General features: G+C 40.2%; 2 protein-coding genes across 2 annotated transcripts; one reads left to right on the forward strand and one right to left on the reverse strand.

The window, feature by feature from the left end:
* Window positions 1-404: 404 nt before the first annotated feature.
* pigp (phosphatidylinositol glycan anchor biosynthesis, class P) lies at window positions 405-3,521 on the reverse strand. The gene is made up of 5 exons (XM_083932683.1): window positions 3,424-3,521; window positions 3,249-3,333; window positions 1,258-1,330; window positions 988-1,106; window positions 405-753 (listed from the first exon to the last, which is right to left on the reverse strand). The coding sequence occupies exons 2-5, from the start codon at window positions 3,328-3,330 to the stop codon at window positions 638-640; spliced, it is 390 nt and encodes a 129-aa protein (XP_083788809.1). The 5' UTR covers window positions 3,331-3,333; window positions 3,424-3,521; the 3' UTR covers window positions 405-637.
* Window positions 3,522-3,832: 311 nt separating this feature from the next.
* On the forward strand, window positions 3,833-6,988 carry rexo4 (REX4 homolog, 3'-5' exonuclease). Its single transcript, XM_083932668.1, has 8 exons — window positions 3,833-4,288; window positions 4,387-4,724; window positions 4,812-4,958; window positions 5,298-5,491; window positions 5,619-5,707; window positions 5,795-5,869; window positions 5,968-6,042; window positions 6,229-6,988. Exons 1-8 carry the CDS (start codon window positions 4,061-4,063, stop codon window positions 6,385-6,387), a joined length of 1,305 nt encoding a protein of 434 aa, XP_083788794.1. The 5' UTR covers window positions 3,833-4,060; the 3' UTR covers window positions 6,388-6,988.
* The last annotated feature ends 6,220 nt before the right edge of the window (window positions 6,989-13,208 follow it).

The following is a 13,208-nucleotide window of genomic DNA, read 5'->3' on the forward strand; positions in this document are numbered from 1 at the left end:
GAATAAACGTCTCTTTGACACGGGGAGGATAGGAAGAAGTGCTGATTTCCCTGTTCTGTAAAATCCTATGAAATTCTTCACATTATCACAAGTGGGAACTGAAGAGAAAATGCTTATCAGTTTAAAAATAATAATTATAGTATCTCTATAAAATAAGTTCTCTGTGGGGAAACAATAAGTGAAAGAGAGAAAATGGAGGCAACGGATATTCATTGATTGGCTGCAGGGTGTCCGTTACCAGGAATTATTGGTCAAAGAGGAGGCCAGAACTTTCTGACGCTGTTATGCCTCACTTATTTATGTCATATGATATTATAACAGAAATGTAGAATTGCACAAAACATAAATATATATAAAAGTATGCATTTTATTGAACATAGTCATATACTACCTTTTTCATCCGATGTACAACTTGCTGTGACAGTATTCATTTGTTTGTATTGTGACATTGTGATACATCACTGCTATAACCACAGCCCGTCGCTTTGTGCGTAAAGGATCAGACCCATGTCGCATATTTCCTGGATAAATAAATAAAGCAGAATCTTTTATAAAAAAAGGGCAAACAATGACGCTACAACAAATCCCCTGCAGCTTCACCTCAGCCCTGCCTCTGGCTAAAATCAGTTCCTGTTTGTTAAAGCTTGGGCGTCAGATAGAACATTTTGTTCACTTCGCTAATGGAAACATCATTCAGTCTGGGTATTCCCCCCTTGTGGCAGTCTGTCGTCCTCTGGCCTTGAGCGTACACATCTGTGACAGAAAGGAAACATTAAAGGGCGTTAGGGTCAGGAAGTTAATGCTTCACTGCAAGCTATCTTAAAAAAGATGTTCCTGTTGCCATTTAGAAAATCCTTAGATCAATGCTATGTTCTTCTTGTTTATCATAGAAGAAGTCATTGTAGTACTAATTACTGTACGGATGGGGTGCACCTGTATGGCTGTGGCTGCCAGTAGGTCACAATTAGCCTATGGCAACGTCCTCACCTGTGATGTTGTCCACAGAGTCGAGTGGAGCGGTGTTGTTCATGTTTACTCCCAACAGTAACACCAATGAGATCACTAATGCAACCAGCAGATAGATTGGCATAGCGAGGGCCCAATATCTGCACAAGAAAGAAAAATGTTTCAGTTAATGGATCATGAAATCTGTAATGCGGTAGGTGTATTCACTGACTTACACTATTTCATTTAATGGTCAGCTGGGGGGAACTCGTTATTGGATAATTAACTATCCATTCGTACTTTTCTACTTACTTTTGAGGCCAGTAAGTGAGCCCTATTGAATGGAGCCACTCTTCTGGAGTAAATGCCCAGAGGCAATACAGAACTGTGCAGAGAAGAAAGGAAAGTCCGTGTCATAGTTCAGACATGCTCGACGCTTGAGGCCTTCGTCAAACATGTCCAAAAAACATTGCATCAAGTCCCACAAATACGGTTTATAAAAAGAGTTTTTATATTTGTTTCTAATTTGACTCCAAGCTTTTTTGAACAAACTATTAGTAATTAGCATTGTTTTGGCTGTGTTTTGTTGCTTCGTGTTGATGCATTACTGTGCTATTGTCATGCTGTTTCCTGTTACTCTAAAACAAACCAGCTGGCAACAACACTAACACACATTTAGGCGGCAGTTGCTCAGTCCATAGGTGACTCGGCTGGGAACCGTAGGGTCGCCAGTTAGAGTCCCTGTGTGGACCATGAATGGAGTGTGGACTGGTGGCTGGAGAGGTGCCAGTTCATCTCCTGGGCACTGTCGAGTTGCTGTTGAGCAAGGCACCGAACCCCCAACTGCTTGGGGCGCCGATCTATTGGCAGCCCCCTCGCACTGACATCTCTCCATTAATTGCATGTATAAAGGTCCTGTTCGTGCATGTGTGTATTTCGGGCCTGTGTGTGTGTGTAACCTGAATAATAACAGGGTGAAAAAATTGACTTTCCCCTTGCAGTATTAATAAAGTAATGAAAGTAATGATTCTGATTCTTTACAGTAATGTTGATAAATGTGTGTTGTCCTTATAAATAAAGAAATAATGAAATTAAACTTGTAATGGCAGGGAATAGCACATGTGGAGTTTATGAAAATTAAAAAAGATAAAGTGCATGTGAAGTGTAATAGTGACATATTTGTAAGTATACTTCTGTAGCACTTGGTACAGTATTTACAGTATTGTACTTAAAATGCACTTGGCATGGTATAACAACATTAAACTTAAGTAAATTCCTTTAAGTACTAAAAAGTCAGTATGCCCATTTGAAGGTAATTTGAAATATCACAGAGGCATGCTGGAATAATGGTTATGAGTATGATAACTGTGTTCAAAACACATTACTACACTACTGTCAATTGAACTGTAATTCTCTTATACATATAATATATTTCCAACACAGTGGTGATATAATACAGTTGAGGACTGTCTGACTAACACTCATGCGATTTTGATTTTGACAAATCAATTAGTATATTTATTTGAATATAAAAGCTCATGCAAACGCACCAGTTTAAATCTAGTCTTCTTTTTTGAGAGATGCCTTTAATAAGTTGTTTAAGGTCATTCAGCATGAAAAAAAAACCATTAAAAAATACTACTACAAGTACTGCAAGTGTGTGTTTTTTTTAAAGGCTCACAAATGTTTTGTGCCAATTTACCATACTGTTTATACCTCAAGTAGCACTCATAACTACTTAAGGCGACAAAAACTAACTAAGTTACATACTGCAAGTGTACATTCTTTAACAAGCACAATAGAAGGATAACATTTGTCTAATTTGTCTGATTTTTGTTGATTCTACAAACAGAATACACGTGTGGCTGATAGTCAGAGGGACTGAATAGCCTACATCAGGGGTGCCCAATCCTGCTCCTGGAGAGCTACTGCCCTGCATGTTTCAGGTTTCTCCCTGCTCTGACACACCTGACTCTAATGATTATCAAACTGTGACAAGCTTCAGCTCCTTGATAACGAGCACATCATTAGAGTCAGGTGTGTTAGAGCAGGGAGAAACCTAAAACATGCAGGGCCGTAGCTCTCCAGGAGCAGGATTGGGCACCCCTGGCCTACATTCATATTACAGATACTCTACATAATCTATTCTATACAAACAGCAGAAACAGATCGCCTGCAGAGCATTGCAATGGGCTTGATCGAAACAATTGGAGACTTCATACAATCTGATGTGGGTCTGATAGCATGATTAATCGATCAGAATCGTATCTAACAGGACGTGAGTGAGAAGAGAAATGACTTACAGAAGCCAAACTGAGAGCCAAGGTAAAGGACGAACCCATAAATGGCTCTCTCGGGCAGAGGAGAGGGAGAGTTCACCACCATGATCTGAAACCACAACCAAAACAGATGAAGAAGAGACACACAATACAAGGAATATATGAAGCTTCAAAACAAAAGTCTTCTCGGGTTACATACCTATAACACGTATGTTTTTGGTTCCTCCAGCAGCTCAAATAACAGCTGAGAAGTTCAGGATGTATGCCTCACAAAAAAAACTACCTGTCAAACATCGGGGATCCACTATCTCGCCTGGTGCCTACGCTTTGTCCCACATAATATTCCGTCTTCCGTCCGGTGGGAAACACTTGCGACAAAATGGAGTTTCCGTATTTAGAATAAGATGCAAAATCAACAGCAAAACAGTATTATTCAACGCGTTTACATATAATATAAAATGGATTAAATATTAGTTAAAACTGAACCGGAGTCATTGTTTTTTTCGACCATCACAAACGTATGTTACGATTCAGTGTTTCTACCGGACACATTTAGCTGCTGCACACCTCGGAAATACACATTTCAGCATGGCTTTGGATCACCCGGACTTTACTGAGCACTTTTGTCAGCAGTTACAGGAAATATCGGGATAACTCGTGTGTGAGTGTGCGGGTACACGGTAAACTTACTCCGGGACACATTTGTTGGTGACACGGTGTTGACAGTTACCTTTTTAACGTTGCCTGGTAACCAACTGACTGAGCTCTGACGGTCCAGCGTGGTTGAGGACGGTTAACAGGCTTTAATAATACGACACATTTCACACAAAGTGCCCATGATGTCAAAGGTGAAGGCAAAGAAAAATGGAGCCCCTGACAAAACGCAACGACCCACATCTACAGAGAAGAAGAACACAACGAGACAGAAAAGGAAACTGTGGATGAAAGAGAAGTTTAAAAAGATCAAGCCCCCACCCAAGAAGCAAGTACCGGCTCAAACTCAGCAAGCTGTGCCTCCAAAAGACAGCCTACAGTTCTCTGCAAACTGGAAGAAATTACAAGAGGTAGGTCATTAAAAATACTTTGCTCTGTCTCCGCAGCTTGTTCACAAATCATATATTTTCCTGAAGATTGTTCATAACTTTGCTAAACTTTCCCACAGGTCTTGAAGGCCAGTCAACCTGATAAGAAGCAGCAACCCGTGGCAACAAATCCTCCAAATGGTGTTGTGCAAAAACAGAAGACCAAAGAGAATTCTTCTAAAACTCTGTCCAAGAGCAATGACTGTCCCAGGAAGACAGACACTGGGACAAAAGTGAAGCACAAAATTGCTTCCAACAGTGTTGTCCCCAAGGACTCCCAGGTGAGCTCCAAGGTTCCTTCTGTCCCAGAGACAAAACCGTCTGCAGCTCCAAAAAGGAAAAAGGACAGTGGAAAGTCAAATGGCGAGCAAGCAGCCAAGAAAAAGAAGCCTGTGGTTGAAGAGAGGAAAACTACAGAGTAAGTATACAGTACTATCTTCTGCTGATATTCAGGTAAATATCTAAACTGTGGTTGCTAACTACACGTCGTTCTGTGCCTGTGCAGAGCGGACCTTTGGTTTGATGACGTAGACCCTGACGACATTGAGGCGACAGTGGGAGCGGAGGCGGCAGAGATCATGAGGAAGAAGCAGGGCGTTCAGAAGCACAAGGACACAGAGAGCGCCCTGGTTAAGGAGAAAGCATTTGAGGGGTGAGCGGTGACAAAGTGGCTTTTTCCGCATGTCATACTGGTAAAAGTGTAATGACAGTTGTGATGCATTCACTGAGAAATCACATATGACCTGAATGCAACTTTGGCACCGGTGTAGTCTGTGCTTGTACTTTTTTAAGGACAATACTGCTGTTTTTGCATATTTTAGTTCAGTGGTTCTCAAACTTTGTACACGACGTACCACTTAGGCCATTAAAGCTGTTTCTGGTTAACAGTATATGTAACAAAACAGAGATAATAGATCTACCACAAGCAGGCTTATGTAGTAGTGAGAACTGTCCTCTCTTTTCACCCTGTTTCCCGTTCGGCAACCGTTAGCCTCACCAAAGCCGTGGCCATCGATTGCGAGATGGTGGGAGTTGGTCCTGATGGAGAGGACAGCATCTTGGCTCGCGCGTCCCTCGTGAACCTCTTTGGGAAATGCATCTATGACAAATATGTGAAACCCACAGAGAAGGTGACAGACTACAGGACAGCTGTCAGTGGCATCCGACCAGAGGACATCAAAGACGGTGAGTCGTGAAATATGTTATGACCAAACTACTGTGTGAGAAACTGAATCAAGTTTAGTTAATCACTTAAAATAGTCTCTGTTTACTATTATATCATAATTTTTCATCCGTGTTTCCCTCATTGCAGGAGAGGATGTTCGGATTGTGCAGAGGGAGGTTGCTGAGATCTTGCAAGGCAGAATAGTGGTTGGACACGCGCTGCACAATGACCTAAAGGTATGCTGGACGTAATAACTGAAAGGGGAACTAAGAATAACTAATACATGTAAGCACTTGTAAACCAATCTTAAACTCCGGTTTCAGATTTTACTCTTGGATCATCCAAAAAAGAAAATCCGTGACACTCAGAAGTACAAACCTTTTAGGAAGACTGTAAAGGTACTTATTCCACTTACCATTTCCCATCATGTGCACATGGACCACTTCTCAGAATCACTGTTTTATATTGTGGGATTTCTTTCTGTGTTTCTTATTAGAGTAGTCGACCTTCGTTGAAACTGCTCTGCAGAGAGATACTCCACGTTAAGGTCCAACAGGGCGAACATTCATCCGTAAGTCAACAACACACACGCCCACTTATTAAAATATACATAACAGTGTGCTTAAAATCTCTACCTCGCTTTCCTTTATTCATAACAGTTGATTTAGAAAACCAAATTTCAAAGACTATCTATAAAAATAAATGTAAAACAGACCCATGGACTGATCCCCCTCTCTCTTCTTCTAATGTCGACCAGGTCCAAGATGCTCAGGCCACTATGAGGCTCTACACAATGGTGAGAAAACATTGGGAAGCAGAAATCAAAGCCAGTCGTAACAACAAAGACTCAGACAAGAAGAGTTTGAGAAAGCCCAAGCGTCCCAAGAACAAAGGCAAGAATCTCATGGGATTGTAAATTGTAAACTAATCCGTGAGAGGACTGATCGTGTTTGCATGACAGCAGCCCTGACTGAAATGGCCAGATGATTGGGAAGATTCCCAAGTTACATGCGTTTTGAACAGGTGGTCCCCTCAGACAGGACATCCCACGATGGTGAAATCTGTTTACCAAGACTTTCACAAAGCCTTGAGTGTTAGCTGAGGCTGTGTCTCACACACAGGGATTAAACATCTGGCAGATCAGGGGACTTTTATTTACACGGAGTACACTGATCCTTTCAGCCGTTTCCTCCTGAAATATTCCCAGACAGTTTCCCAGCAGTTGGAAGCAGGTGTTCAAATCCTTCAATAACACATATGAAATTCAAATAATTTGTCCATTATACTCACAACCTGTTTTTTTTGGACCATGAGTCCAGTGTTATATGACTTGTTTTTCGTCTTTTAGTAACCCATGAACCCCATAAAGCAAGTTCACCGAATAAGCTCGGCTTATTTCAGTTAGTCTGATTTACTGATTGAGAGGTTGATAAGGTTCGATAAAGCAAATTCAACTATTTTCCCAGCATAAGATGCCACAACTGAGCTTAAACTGTGTGGAATTCGCTTTATGAACCGACAAATGAGCCAACATGCTTTATGGTCTGTATTCTGTATAACGGGATTCCTGGTTGCCTTAAATGTTTTAGAAAGTATGAATAAAACTAAATAAGAGCATCTTTATCTTTATTGCAATTATTTTTTATAAAACTCTTCACCAGTGATGGCGTTTACGTCCATGATAGAAGTGAACCATCAGGCTCCAGTCTTGCCCTAAACTGCCCTAGACGGATCTATGAAGCAGAAGGTTGAATATCCAAACTCTGCTCCTCTAGATGAGTTCTCAGATGACTCTCGTGAAAAAAAAATCTACTTCAATTATCCCTGTTAAAGGATGTACTTAATAGACTTTTAGTATGCAGTGTTACTTTGTGCTGCTTTTTTACACCTAAATCATTATTTAAAACACACTTGCAGTACAATCGTATTATATCACCAAACTACTTAACTACCATTATAACAATTTGCAATTTAGTATACAGCTTTAAATAATAATATACATTTCTTAAGTATACTTTAATATACCTCTAATGAAGAGACATTGAAGAAGAAGAAGAATTACTTTATTTATCCCGCAATGGGGAAGTTTAATTTTTTCACTCTTATTATTAATCATGTTACACACACAGGCCCGAAATACACACACATGCACAGTCAGGACCTATATTCATGTAATTAAGGAGAGATGTTAGAGCGAGGGGGCTGCCAGTGACCGGCGCCCCGAGCAGTTGGGGGTTCGGTGCCATCCCACGCTCAACAGCACCTCAGCAGTGCTCAGGAGATGAACTGGCACCCCTCCAGCCACCAGTCCACACAGGGACTACTAGCATACTAGTAGTGTACTACGAAGGACTTGAAAATGAGTATAAGTTCTATAGGTATACTAAATTACCATTAAGTATTCACAATTTAGTTTACATTTAACAAGTACACTTTCAGTAAGTGCAGGGAAATTCCATTACGTGTTGCATAATAGGTATATTTTAGTACACTGAAGTTGAACTTAATGACATCCATCTTAAAGTACACTTTTTATAAGTATACATTAAATATACTTTACAATAAGCAACAAAAGTAAAAGTATACTTGCAATGATTTTTTATTTCTAATACACTCAGGTGTACTTCTTTTTGACCTGGTGACCCCAGATGCATCTGTACAAAGAATCCTACTCTGTTTTTTGGCTTTGGATCCAGATAACTTAGATACCTATATATTTTTTTGTTTTGTTTTTTAAATCTCCACAATGCGAAAGACTTGAGTTTCACAAGGTCTGGATTTGGGACAGTCTTTGTAAATGTGTGTTACTATGCTTCACTTACCGTGGGAGTGAAGAGTTTAGGTTCCTCGTGTGCCCGTGGTATGTCAGTGTGATTTGCTGCCGTTGGTTGATGGCGAATGTGCCCTTCTCATAGTAGAAATGAAACCTTGGTCAAGATGAGTCCAGGCTCTAAATTATTTTGAAGCCCGATCAGACAGAAAGTTCAGGCAGATGACAGCTTTCTCTATCTTTCTCTGACAAACACACGAGGAGGAGGACCCGTGCCTTTTTACAGCAGAGCTCTGTACTTGACTCAACTGATATGAGCACAGAAGGAGAAGCGATTAGCAGGTTGTTTCTTTTTTTTTTTTAAAAGAAACTTTATTCTCTTATCTTCAGAGTAAGGTGTTGTTAAGTGGTTTCATTTCTATAATTGAAATACTGTATACACAATTAAACTCCCATCACATTTTCTTGAATGCATCAATCGATAAACAACTCTCAATCCCAAGAAATCATGATGTCAGAATTAACCAGAGAGACAAGACCTCCAACTTTACAGGACAAAGTAAACGTGACTTGGAATATCAGATATAATGGAATAAACAATTCACCCAGAAACAAAGGACCAAGGGGACCTCCTCAACGGAAGTCTCGGGGAACTGTCAGCTGCCCAGTTAGCACGCCCGTGTCTGTTTCCGCGGAGCGTGCTCCTTATGTAACCTCCACCTTCAACGTGTCGCCTACAGCTTGAGAAGGATGAACTGTCTTACCTGCTTCAAATGCTGGTGTGTATATACTTTTGACATCGTATCACTAAGTACAAAATCTTGGACTTTGATAGCTACCTGTTGTTTTTGGATGTCTGCCTCATCTATAAGGTTTTGAATGGACTAGCTAGCCCCTCTACTATTACAGGCCTTCAAAGAGAAAAAAAATTCCAGAGTAAACTCCAGATTATAATACCTGCTTTCAGGATGAAATTTAGCAACTGTGCTAACTCCAGCATATTTACATTGATGCCCTTTTGATATGTAAATACATGTGTATAGTCCTAATCAAATGAATAAAATAAATAAAGAATATTCACAAAGACTCTGTCAAACATTTATTTAATTCATTATTACCTTACACATCCTGACCCATGCCGGGATTTCTTTTTTTGCAGTCATGGTGATGAAATACTGGTCAAGGGTTTAGGCTCCCTGTGTGCCAGTATGTCAGTGTGATTTGCTGCCCAGAGGCTGATGCAAACTGTGCCTTGCATTGCAGATGGGAGGCTGATGCCCTGGGTCTGCAGCCTCCAGGCTCTAAATGAGGTCCTGCTCTGTGGAGCTCAGTCTGATGCTGCAGAAGCAAACCTTCAATTTGAATTTGGGTATTGACTTTTTTAAGATTTTGTTTTTTCTGGGTGTTTAGTTGCAGCTTTGAACAGAGTAGCAGAGATGAACTACTGTATGTGAAGCCAGCATCTCTCTCTCGTTTTGGATGATGCCTGCACTAGGGATGTCCATTGAGCCCATATCTGTTCAATGTTGGCATCCGAACTTTTTCTTTTGTTTTTACCAGCACTGCTACCGTTTCCCAGAAATAAAGATACATTCAACATTAATCAAACATTTAAGTTTGGACATGACACAAACACAGTTGTGCAACCCTCGACAAATGTTCCAAAGTTTCCTCCTACGCTCGCAGTTACAAAGGTTTGTGTGTTCTGCAATTGTGTTTGTTTACAAAGTTCATGAATGTCCCTGACACAAACAAGAATGACCCTAAAACTGAAGCAAGACCTCTGTAAAACACTTTAAACAAAGACTTAACACTACAACTTTCATGAAGTTAGGATGTAAAACCTAGAAAAGATACACTTCCGATGCTCACCAGGGATTAATCACTCATTTATTTACGACTGCAAACTACAGTTATAGTTCAACAGTTGGTTAATAGAGACCAGTAATGAGAAGATGATTGGACCAAGGGAAACATCTCCATACTGTGAACTGCTAACGCTACTATTTCCAGAAAATCTTGATAGAACCCACCTTAATCCAAAAATTAATTTTATTGACCTTTAGAAAAATGAGGCATTAATCATGAGAACTTTACAAAAAACAAACATGATTTTTTTGCTCTCCTTAGATTTAAGGCACAGTATTGAATCCATCCCTCATCCGTCATCCTCCCTCTCGATCCACGTTGTGATGGCTCACAGGCGAGCAGAAAGGAATACCCCCTATTCAATTAGACACAGATGACAATTTAGCTTAAAAGAGCTTTAAACATCATTCTGTCTCATCTGCCAATACCCTTCCTTTAGTGCCTTTCTGAATGAATTTCAGGTCTGTCTATTATAATTATATGCAATATCAGCTGGAATCTGGAAGAGAGTAGTGTATCAAAAGTGCGTTCCATCTCAATTTGTCTGTTATGGGATGCACTGCACGTATAAAACTATGATCTCAGTAAGGTTTTGCCTACCTTTCTTCTTTTAATTCTTAAATTAGGTAATTAATAGCTACTTATTAATAACAGATAGGATAATGAAGATGTGTGCACACAGCTCTGGAGGACGGTAGAGTCTCTGTGAATTGTCCCATGCTAGAACTAATCAGAAATAGAAATACTTTAATAATCCCAGGGGTAAATACATATAATAATAATAATATGGCAATAGTATTACATTAAACAAACTTTGGGTTTTAAACATGCAACATTTAAGCAGCGGCTTTGCAAAGTTTGTGTTGTTAAGTTTTTGTACCAAAAATCTATTTTATATCCCCGACCTGAGCAGGGGAAGCACCAAGTCAGTGGACAATGTTTTTTCGATTAGTGATAGACAACATCAATAGAGATTATTGAACCACTGGTTTCTCATCGTCAATTAGTCTGCATCCTCAAGGCCAACAATCCTCTCTGTTTACCTACAGTGCTGTCCAATCGGTGCAAGTATATATTGATCATGGTAGATCTACTGCAAATACAGTGTATAGTAGAGCCTGTTTTCATTTGTATGATATATAAAATGTCGAGCTATACAATAACGATGATAACATTAACTGGAAATAATGGTGAATCGAGAAGCTGAGGACACCATCACAGATCTGTTTTTTTTTCTTTGTCAGTGCTTGAGAATCTTCTCTTGGCCACGCAATGTCTCCTCAAGTCTGCCGCTCACTACTTCCTTATGCATGAGCTGCACCACACTGCCGCCAAGAGACTGACTGTGTTGGCTAATGTTGCTCGCTCTTAGGGTGAACAAAGTTGAGCATTCAGTATTTATGCAGGTTGACGAAGAAACACTGTCAGCTACTTTCTGCGGGATGACTTGCTGCTGCATCTGTTCTGGCCTGATGATGCTGAGGGAAGAGTGACTTTAACTTAGATGCAGAGAATGTTGCCTTTGAACATGAAAATGTTGTTCGCGGATTTCATTCTTAGCTGATACATGCTAGCGGCCAGAGAGCCAAGCTGCAGCTATGTGGCTCTGATTGACAGGACATTTTGTTACAGACATTGAGGTTCCTCTGAGGATGAACCCTGACGGCTTTGGTGATCTCCTGAATTTTCCTCTAGCACCACCAGCAGGTTGACTTTTTTGGTTCGGAGTGAAACGTCTCAAAACTGCTGGATGGGTTGCCATGAAAGCTAGATAGCTACCGGTATTCAAGACCCTTTGACAGAAAATTCTATGATGATCCCTTGACTTTTCATCTTCAGTAGCACCATTATTAAAGGACCAGTGTGTAGGATTTAGTGACATATTGAGGTGAGGTTGCAGATTGAAAGGATCTAAATACTACACTCACTCCTGCTTTTCGAAGCGTGTAGTTTCGTAGTACCTACGGTGGCCTTCAGATACAGTAAAAGGGTGAAAGGTCCTCTATAGAACCAGTGTTTGATTTGTCCATTCTGGGCTACCTGCCAATAGATCACCCTAAATCCTACACACTGCTCCTTAAAGTTGACATTCCAGTTACCCAATACTACAATACTTTGTGTTTAGCATGCTAAAATGCTTAACTAAGATGGTAAACCTGGACAATATTACCTTCTGAACACATATTTATCACTGTTAGCATGATAGCAGATATTAGGGCTAAATGCTGATATTAGCATTTAGCCCTTAGTGTGGCTGTGCATAGTTAGAGCCTTGCAGAGCCGCTAGCCTGGTGTAGGATCTTAGTCTTGTAATTGTATTACCTTTAGCAAACTCTATGCTAAATGCTATAAATACTCTATGAGAACTTCTACAGACCATATTTTTCTGAAGGGCTCTGACTGCTGTTTTAACAGCTTGAATTATCGAAGAATTATTGCGTAGCCTACAACGCCTGTATAAATCATACAGTATGTCTAATCGGTCCTACACGGCGCCGCAGGGGTTTGAAGGGTTGTAATTGAACAATGAGTGATATGGTACAGAATAGAGTTATACATTACTTCCTGTGGGTGCAGAAATAGCTCTATTGGTTGGGAACCACATAAGGTGTGACAAAATATTAGATATACAATATACATACAGAGTAATAGCAGCTTTATGAGGCCTAAAATACTAAAATATATTTACATATGCATGTAGCTCATTTACAGAGTGACTTAATGAGTTTGGCTCCTTGACTCCTTGCCTGGATATGTAGCTGCTGTGGGGATCAAACCTGTAAACTTGTGGCATGTTGATGCAGAAAAGTGAGATCACAAATGAAGAACACAAACCCGGCTTACATCTACCGATCCAAGCCTGGTTTGTGTTCTCCATGCTATGAAGTGCCTGTGTTTGTGCACATACTAAGCATATAAAAAGTACACTCTCCCTCAGCTCACACAGTAAGAAAATTTGATGTGTCAGAATTATTGAAAGATTGGGTTCACTAAAGAAATGGCGTGTTTAATGAGTTATAAAGGCGGCGGCTCTGTATTTAGCTTACAGCAGTGTTTTTTTTGTAAAGCCTGACCTTTATCTCGGTAGAGTTTGTTCA

Source organism: Echiichthys vipera (assembly GCF_963691815.1).
Source record: "Echiichthys vipera genome assembly, chromosome: 18".
Classification (NCBI taxonomy): Eukaryota; Metazoa; Chordata; class Actinopteri; order Perciformes; family Trachinidae; genus Echiichthys; species Echiichthys vipera.